We start from the raw sequence: 9773 nt of genomic DNA, 5'->3' as shown, positions 1-9773 counted from the left end.
CCTCCGTCTCACGTTATTTGAGTCACTTCTTTTTTTACACTCGTTTTAAAAAAAAATAATAAATAGTTAAAATAGAGATAAAATAAAGTAAAAAAAGAAAATATTTATTCTCTACATTATTCTCTCTCCTACTTTTCTTTCTCTTCACTTTAACTATTTAGTATTATTATTTTTTCAAAACGAATGCAAAAAAGAAATGACTCAAGTAACATGAGACAGAGGGAGTATATTTTTTCAATTTCGTATCCCATAAAATTTATCACATCTCATTTTTTACTATTTTTGGTTGTGGACCATATATTCCACTAATTCATTCTAACTTACATTTTATTATAAAACTAATATATATACTTACTATAAAAGTAGGACTCACTATTTTCACTAACTTTTTCAACTCATTTTCCATTACATTTCTTAAAACTCATGCTTATTCAAAGTGTGACAAAATTTAAGGGACAGAGGGGAGTATTCGTTAAAAATATTACTCTCTCCGCCTCACAATAGGAGTCAATATTTGGTATAGACATGGATTTTAAAAAATGTAAAGAATAGTGGGTTGGAAACGTTAGTTGAATCTGGAGTCTATTATTTTTATACTAATTTTATAATAGAATGTGAGTGAAGTGAGTTAGTAGAATTTAATACCTAGTTACAATTTATGATAAAAAGTGAATTGTGACTCTTATTGTGGGACGTACCAAAATGACAAAATGTGACTCTTTTTATGGGATGAATGGAGTTTTCTATCTAGAAAGTGATCATATATATTCCCTTTTCGTCTATATTATAATGTCTCGTTTTATTATTTCGATTATATGCAATTAATGTGAAACAAGAGGACTTATTCTACCCCTTGAAATATTGCTTGTTTATTTTTTAGAATGTTTTAATAAATTTTAGTAGAAAAGTATCTAAATGAGTGAAAAGTAAGCATCTAGTCGAAAGTTTGAATGCTTGAGATTTAATTGTGTAACGTATAGATAATCTTATTTTTGAATCGTAAAAGCATGGCATAAATAATGTTACTGGAAAAACATCCATCGAATCCATTTATTTTGCTATTTGAAGATTTGTAAACATGTGAGCATTGTTATAATTTTGGTATTCAATCAAAACCAATCGTTTGTTTTAAATCGTGGCATTTGATTCATTTACTAATTTTTGGATGATGTGCCATTTATTTTGCTATTTCAAGTTTTGCAAACATGTGATCATTGTTAATTTGTTATAATTTTGGAATTTTTGGTATTCAATCAAAATCAATCGTTTATTTCAAATCGTGGCATTTAATTCATTTACTAACTTTTTGGATGATGTGGGACATAAAGAACAATCTATTTTTAATTTAATTTAATTTATTGATGAGCTCGGATATGACAATTTTTAGAGTTATATTATAAACAACAATTCTCAAAATTACAAAAAAAGAAAAGAAAATACTCTCTTGCATCATTTCACAAGGAACTCATGATTCAACTGTCCAAGTATTTCTCATGACTTAGGTTTCAAACAAGATATGAGCTGATAAAAACCAGAAATAATTCTAAAACTGCTGCAAACTAATCTAATCATGATAAATATCAAATCAATGTAATGTATACCAAAAATTTTATTTCCAATAGAGCAAGTTGCAGTCATAGTTTCAAGAAAAATGAACTTCAATATAGCTATTTTCTCATCATCTTCTTCACACTTCACATATAGCTTAAAATCATCATAAGAGAACTGGGTTTTCACTAGTTACAACTAAAACAATTAGCCAATAAATTATCATTCAATAATCCCAAGATATTCCAAAATATCCTTCAAAAAGAGGTGAAAATTAGGACCACAAACACCCTAAAACTACACCATAGCACAAAAAAAGATTGTCTTTTTCCAATCATCAAGAAGAGAGTCAAGACTGTGGGGGACCATTTAGATATATTCATATTTATGATTATGTTCTTCCTCTGTTTCATCACAAGATCCTCCTTCAACAAATTGCTTTTTTACTTTCAGGATATTCATTTTCTGATTCCTCCATAGCACAAAATGCAAGAATCTAAAGCAAAAAGTTAGTAGTACTATACAAGAACAAGATTCCCCTAATCAATCCGAATCACGGGAGCTATATAGCACATTTTCAAGAGCATCCAAGATATTACCATTCAAGCAACTCCGAGCCTCGTCTTCCTCCTCCTCCTCCTCGTTATCGTTGTCTTCGAATAGCTTCCCCTTGAACTCGTGCTGCCACACGAGTGACTGGAGCGACCTGATCACGTGCTGATCGTGGATTTGCTTCTCCTCGGACAGCCTCCTGTACTGACTCCACTCCCTTTCGAGCAAGCTCTTCTCACTCTGCAGCCGCAGAATCATCGCCATTGCCTCCTCGGCCGCAGTGGCCGAGGCTGCCCTCTCCTTCACAAGTTCTGCTTGAAGATCATTCACTTTTTGCTGCTCAATCTTCAGCAATTCCCTCAATGTTGTGATATCTGATCCAACACCTTCATCATCATCATCATCCTCAACATTATTCTTAGCATCAACTTCAACATCTTCAACATCTTCACCATCACCATTATTCTTCTTAGCAACAAATCCATCATCAGATTCAGAATCAGATACAATTTCTCCATTAACTTCATTCATCACTGCAATTTTTCCACCAACATCACTGCAATATTTCAAATTATCAATCTCATCCACCTCAATTTCACCGATTAAATTCGACAGCCCCGATTTTCCACCACCAACAGTTTTCGAGCAAACCCCAACCCTCAAAACACCTAATTCCCCACTCAAACCGCACAGAAATCGAACCAAACCGCTGCAGAAATCACGAGACAACACAAATCGGAGGCAAAATCCGAACATTACAAACAGCCAAAGCCCTAGAATTCGGTGAAACTCAATGAACATCCCAAAGAGGAATTTGCCACAGCCTAGTTCATAATGCAGGGCAAAATGCCTCAAAAACGAGACGCATTCCATCGCAACAACGCCTCCGAGAATAAGCTTGTGGAAACTCTTGTGAAATCCGAGAACAGAGCTCACAATCAGAAGGTGAACCAAAATCTGCATGTGAGCAACAATTTCTGCAAAATGCAGAGAGACTTGCGCAGAAAAAGTAGCAGGTTTTGTCCGATACTTACTCGCGTGCTCTTCTAGAGAGAGAGAGAGGGAATTATTGATGCAACTGAGAAGCGACGATCATGGCGGCAGAGGGCGAGGATTTGGCAGGTCGCAACCAGAAAATTAAAATGATGAATCTGTTCAATGGCTTCTGATTTTTTTTATATAGGCGGTTATTGTTTTTTGTTTTGGTTTTTATTTATATTAATTAATATATATTTATGTTTTTGGTTATTTCGTGGATAATGAATGAGAGGGAATCGTGGTTTGGGATTAGGGCTGGGGAAAAATACCGAAATACCGGCCTTATCGTATCGAAAAAATACTGAAAATACCAAATTTTCGGTATATCGTGACTTTTGGTACGGTATGATACCTTCCCGAAAGATTCCGGTAAAAGGTAACGGTACGAATTTTCAAATACCGTGGTATACCGCTGCATACCGAAATTCGGTATATACCGTAAATTAAGGTATATACCGTAACTAAGGTATATACCGTAAAAATATAAACACAATTATATATAAAATATATTTTATATGTTTTTAAATTATAAAATCTATTGTGAAATATAAATACTCCCTCCGTCCCAAGATAAGTGACTTGTATTCCTTTTTGGGGTGTCCCACTATAAGTGACCTATTTCCATTTTTAGCAAAAAGTCATCTCTCTTACTTTATTCTCCACCTACTTTATTCTCTCTTCTCTTCTCTACTTTTCCCTCTCTCATACTTTACTCTCTCAACTTTAACTTATTTAAATATCATTCCTTAAATCCCGTGCCCAAAAGAAGTAGGTCACTTATCTTGGGACGGAGGGAGTATAATTATGAATAAATTATACTCCCTCCGTCCCACATTTATAGTCACATTTAGTTAGGGCACGGGTTTTAAGGAATTGGTGGAGTGTGTAATTAATGAAGTGAGATGATAGAGTGTGTAATAAATGAAATGAGATGGAAGAGTGAGATGGTGGAGTGTGTAATAAATGGAGTGAGATGGTGGAGTGTGTAATAAATGAAGTGAGATGAAAGAGTGTGTAATAAATTAAGTGAGTTGGTTGGAGGTGGGTCCCTTGTTGACTTTTTGGTTTTTTATTTTTGTTTTGGTTTTTTTTTGTGTTGATAATGGCATTTGGGTGTAATTTTAGTGAATAATGGGGTAAAATTTTATGTCCAAATATGAAAAATTCTAAATGTGACGGACTTTTATGGCAAAATGTGACTATAAAACTGGAACGGAGGGAGTACTTAATTTATTTTTAAAATAATAAAATATAAATAATATTCTAAATACTCTTATTTTATTTTAATTGATGTTGAAAGTCAGATATACCGCAAAAGTAAGGTATATCGAACTTCAGTACGGTATACCGAAAATGAGGTACAGTATCGGTATGGAAATTCGTCATACCGAAAATAAGGTATACCGAAAACTTTGGTAAGGTAATGGTATGACTTTTTTGCATACCGTATTTACGGTAAGGTATACGGTATGGTAGTTTTGGTAAGGTATACCTTACCTACCCAACCCTATTTGGGATATTAGTATTTGAGATAATAATAATAATAATTACTATTATATTTGACGGCCAAATTAATTAATTGAAAAATGTATGCAGTTAAAAGATTTGGCTGGAGTTGGTTATTTTAAATGCGAGTTTAATGCGTCAAATTAATGGATTTTTTGTGTGTGATATTAATATTATAATCCCGGAATGTAAAAAGACGTCTAATTGTGTGGTTCTCTTTCCATCAACAAGCAGCACGCGCATTGCACAATTGACCTAAATAATGTTGATTTCATTTTTTTTATTTGTAATACTATTATGATTTTATGTAATAAAATTATTTACTCTCTCGGATACATCGTAGTGGAGGAGTTTCTTTCCGGCACGTAATTAAAGGAAAAAAGTATTTTGTAATCTCTCTGTTCCATAGTAATGGAGACATTTCTTTTCGGTACGGAGATTAAAATTGTGTTACGTGAGTTAAGTAAAGGGAGAATAAAGTGAAAAATGAAAAAGGCAGAGAAATGAAGAGAGAAAAAAAGTAAGAGAGAGTAAATTAGGTGTTAAAAAATGTGTTGACTTTTACTAAAAAGGAAAATGACTCTACTACTATGGAATGTACCAAAATGACAAAATAACTCTATTACTATGGAACAGAGGAAGTATATATTAAATGAGTTAAATAAATGAAGATAAAGTAGGAACCGAAAAATGTAAAGTGACAAAGAAAGAATAAAGTAAAAAATAAATAAGAAGAAATGTATTGAATTTTATTAAAAAATGAAATGACTCAATTACTATGGAACATACTAAAATAATAAAATGACTTCAGTACTATGGTTCAGTACTATGGAATGTAACCGATCCTTATTTTGAATTATTATAGAAATATCTGTTTTTCCTTTTTAACTGGCTAATCATTTTTATATATAAATGATTCTCTCTTTTTTTCCTCTCATAATTTCTTCAATTTTTTTAGCGAATTCTTACACTAAGTCAAAAGGAACTCCCAAGTAAATTTAGAGATTAAATCATTAAGGTCAATATGCAAATACACGAATGAGTGAAATGAGTTAAAGCGTACAATTTCATTTTATTTTTTTTATAAATCATTTTCAAACACTCTTAACTCATTTCACTAAATTACAAACCTTTTTCACGTATCTGATATATTTTTAAAACCTCATATCAAGTCAAAAGTGTTATATTTAGTCTCAAACAAAAGAAGTTAAATTTTTAACATGTACGATAAGAAAATAAATACGTACTATCTAGTAGGAGTACTAGTATAAGTGCTTTTATTTACATTTATCTTAGGGAGTGATAAAATGCAAACTTATATATTGTACAAACTCAAAACTCCTCAACACAGTTTCAATACAGTTTCAATACAATATCAACACAGTGTAAAATTTTAAGATTTTAATGTCAACACAATATCAGCATAACATCAACACAACATCAATCATTGACTACCGTAGAAATTCTATTGACATTTTCTTGTTGATGTTTTTTTGTGATCTATTGACATTTTTCATTGGTCCAAATCATAGTTTTAAGTTTGTACAATATTTAAAGTTTTCATTTGATCTCATCACTATCTTACGGAGTTTATTTTTTAATTAACATAACTAACCATCTAAATGGTAAAGATCCGAAAATAGAAGTATAAATGAGCAATATTCATTTATTAGTATTAATATCAACACTATTTTTAATAATTTATCTCAATTACTAGATGATATCGGCTCAACTATAAATTTATTATTTAGCCTAGCCCATAACCCAAAGTATGCCGAATCATAAATAACCATGCTAAGTGGCGTTGCGGTGGATAATCTCGTGGCATGATTTTATAATTTTATATTATAGTTTGAGTCGCATTATATTGACTTTGAGAGATATTTGTAATTGGTAATCGAGCAATGTTACATTATGAAAAGCTTGAGCCTTAGTTGCTATCAATATTTTGTCTTATTGCATCGCAATTCCAACATTATCACCACGGTGTTTTTTTATTAGTCAGAAAAATTATAAATTAAAGATCAAATAAATTATGGTTAAATCTACAATTTTTAACAACAAAATTGAAATTGAAATTTATTTTTAATCATCCACTAATGAATTGTTTTATAGTATTTGTATCTAATAGTCGCAAAAATCGTAGATGGACATTTATACCGATGAGTTAAACAATGTACAGTAGTTTATTTATAAGGAAACTAGTGTCGGATGGTTAATAAACATTAACAATATATTACATTTAGATGGCTAAATTTTTGTTATGGAGTAATTGAGAATAAATCAATAATCATGATTTTTTTTTTTGTTAAAATTTTAAATTATGGGATGGACCATAATTTGACTAAATTTATGTTTTTATTCGGCAATTAGCCTTTTTTTTATAATTAAGATGGAAGTTCCTTTTAATCATGGTGATAGACTCATAGTGACTTGAATCTCAAATTATAGGTTGAACGAAATCATCTTACTAGTTAAATTATGTTTCATGATTCACCACAAGTAAATGGATATAAGCTCACATACGACACCAGTGGAATTCTCATTTTCTTTTTTTTTTTCTTTTTTTTTTCTAGCAGAAAATCAATAGTAATATATTTCTCTATATGAAAATTTTCTATGAGCGTGTTTTCAACATGGTGTGCTCCTAATTAAGTAAGATAATCAGAGTATTAATTAGAATTATTAAGATGTAATTATAATTATTTAGTACTATTACTATTTGTATGGTCTCATGTGTATAACGAGGTAGAATTCACATGAGACCATCCCTTTTATCGTAAAAGAAAAATCGAACATATATTGAAAAAATCGAGCGAAAGATTTTTATCTGTTTTTAATATAATATTTATATTTGAGAAAGTGGTACTAGACCAACGTAACTTTCGCCGTTCTCTCCCCCGACCGAGATATCCTCTGTTTCGCCCAAGAAAGATAAATTGAATCATCGAAAAATTGGAGTGTGAACTGCAATTAAATGGCAATTGTGAATTTGTTGCTGCATATTTAGGTAGGGATGATGGTGCTAAATCTTGGATTCAGTTTGAACCTAATAGTGTTGCCCCCTTCTTTGTGATAAAAACATAATTAATAAAAGTTCAGGATAAAACAAACTTTTTATGTACCAAAACCCCCTAAACCTCAAACCATTAATTGTAACAATCCACAAAGAGCACACAGTATGCCAAAGATTTGGATCTAGCCTAAAAAGAATTCAATTTCTTGTGCTCTACAAGGGCTTTGAATCTTTGGCTTTGCCCATTTTTTGAAAGCAGATACTATAAGTCAACAGATTTTATAAAAATATCCAGATTATGTGAAAACTGAAATGTTAATGTATAAAAATGAAATAAGGTTGTATTGTACAAATCAAAGTAAACATAGTAATTAACAATTGGTTGGCATTACATTTACAAGATAAAATGTAAGATTGTGCCGAATTCAAAACAATCCCAAAAATAAAAAAAAATCCAAAATATATTTTAATTATAGTACTATAGTATGTTAGAAAATTTAAATATAGTTAGGATTTTATTCATAAAAAAATCAGAACAGAATGAAAAATTGAGATTTTGAAGAAAAAATATGAACCAAATTGAACTTTCATTTTGATTCAATTAAATTATTCAGATTACAAATATTTTGATTGGGATGTGATCAAATGAAAACTCTAAATATTGTACAAATTCAAAACTATGATCTGGACCATTGAAAAATATCAACAGATCACAAAAAAGCATCAACAGGAAAATGTCAACGTAGTCAATGATTGATGTTGTGTTAATATTGTGTTGATACTGTATTGACATTAAAATCATGAAATTTTACACTGTGTTGATATTGTATTAAAACTGTGTCGACGCTGTGTTGAAGAGTTTTGAGTTTGTACTATATATAAATTTACATCTTATCAGTATCCTATTTCGATCTCCTCTATATTTAGACCATTACTTTATGCTCAAAATAAATGAATTGATTTATCATAAGTTTTATTTGGGCTAACTTCTTCAAGGCCCAAAACTAACATGGTCCATTTATGGGCCGGACCACTTTATTGGCCCACAACCAACAAGGCTCCGCCCACCTAAATGTTTCAAGTTTCAACCTAATTAGTGAGATTTGGGGAACTAATTAATTAATTAGTAATACAACCTTAATTACTTAAAGCGTATATTATTCTATTGTTTAACTTTGATTCCTTTTCTTTTTATGGGGTTGGTACTTTGATAGTAAGTAATAAAAAATAATGTTTTTTCGTACTATTAATCTATTCGTTGCTGCATCATTAGTAAATTATTGTATTTGGTCGTTGTAAATTGTAATAGAGGTGATCAAACAAGTTGGTTAAGAGATATTTTGCTGATATAATTTGCATAAACTCCACAAGATTCGACAACATAAACTACATCATTTAACAAGTTTGTCATTATCATAATGCAATTTAATTAATACAATGAATTGTGAGAGGATTCTACTATAGTAAAATTCTGTGACATACCAGATTAATACATATTTATTGTGTATTTCGTGTCAAACACATGCTACTTCACCTTCATTTATATTTTTAAGTTTTTATAAGTGTTACAATCCTGTTGCCCCACTTCACTGTTGCAAAAAGGATTTTGTTAGAGTAAAGAAGAAAAGAAAAAATCTTTAAACTTTTCGTGACTCCAAAAGGTTATTTTTGGATAATATAAAATTTTAATTGTTAAAATAGTGTGTTACGCAAGAGTTCACATATTGCAACCTATGGATTTGGAAGCTAACACGTATTATTGAACTTATTTAATGCTCTATTATATTGGTAGTTTTCATAAATAACGTGATTCAGTGATTGTAATCGCACGCAAGAGTATTTTTCACATGTTTGATAAATTAATTGATTGAAATAGGAGTATGATAATACGCCTTCCGATTAACATAATAGGTTTACGCGTCAAATATGAACTCGACTCAAAAGACTAATATATTAGGAGAAAGTATTATTTATTCTGTCTATAAATTCATGTATCACGTTGAAGACCAACGTTCTCATTTGATATAACTATGGTTAGATGTTTAAAGAGCCAATCATCTGTTTAGGAAGTATTAGGGTTAGATGAATATAGTCCAAATGCCCCATTGGTTAA

At 30.7% G+C, this 9773-nt stretch overlaps 1 protein-coding gene across 1 annotated transcript; it reads right to left on the bottom strand.

The window, feature by feature from the left end:
• Nucleotides 1-1755: 1755 nt before the first annotated feature.
• On the bottom strand, nt 1756-3244 carry LOC125219491 (uncharacterized). Its single transcript, XM_048121478.2, has one exon. The coding sequence runs from the start codon at nt 3061-3063 to the stop codon at nt 2092-2094; it is 972 nt and encodes a 323-aa protein (XP_047977435.1). The 5' UTR covers nt 3064-3244; the 3' UTR covers nt 1756-2091.
• Nucleotides 3245-9773: the final 6529 nt, after the last annotated feature.

This window comes from Salvia hispanica, chromosome 1 (assembly GCF_029641045.1).
Source record: "Salvia hispanica isolate PSC_SH4W2 chromosome 1, Shi_PSC_v1, whole genome shotgun sequence".
In the NCBI taxonomy this organism is placed as follows: Eukaryota; Viridiplantae; Streptophyta; class Magnoliopsida; order Lamiales; family Lamiaceae; genus Salvia; species Salvia hispanica.
Note: the sequence above shows the minus strand (reverse complement) of the source record. Positions and strands in the feature narration are given on the sequence as shown.

Coding starts and splice junctions, on each gene's coding strand:
- LOC125219491 (XM_048121478.2), bottom strand. CDS start 3,063: ATGCAGATTTTGGTTCACCTTCTGATTGTGAGCTCTGTTCTCGGATTT.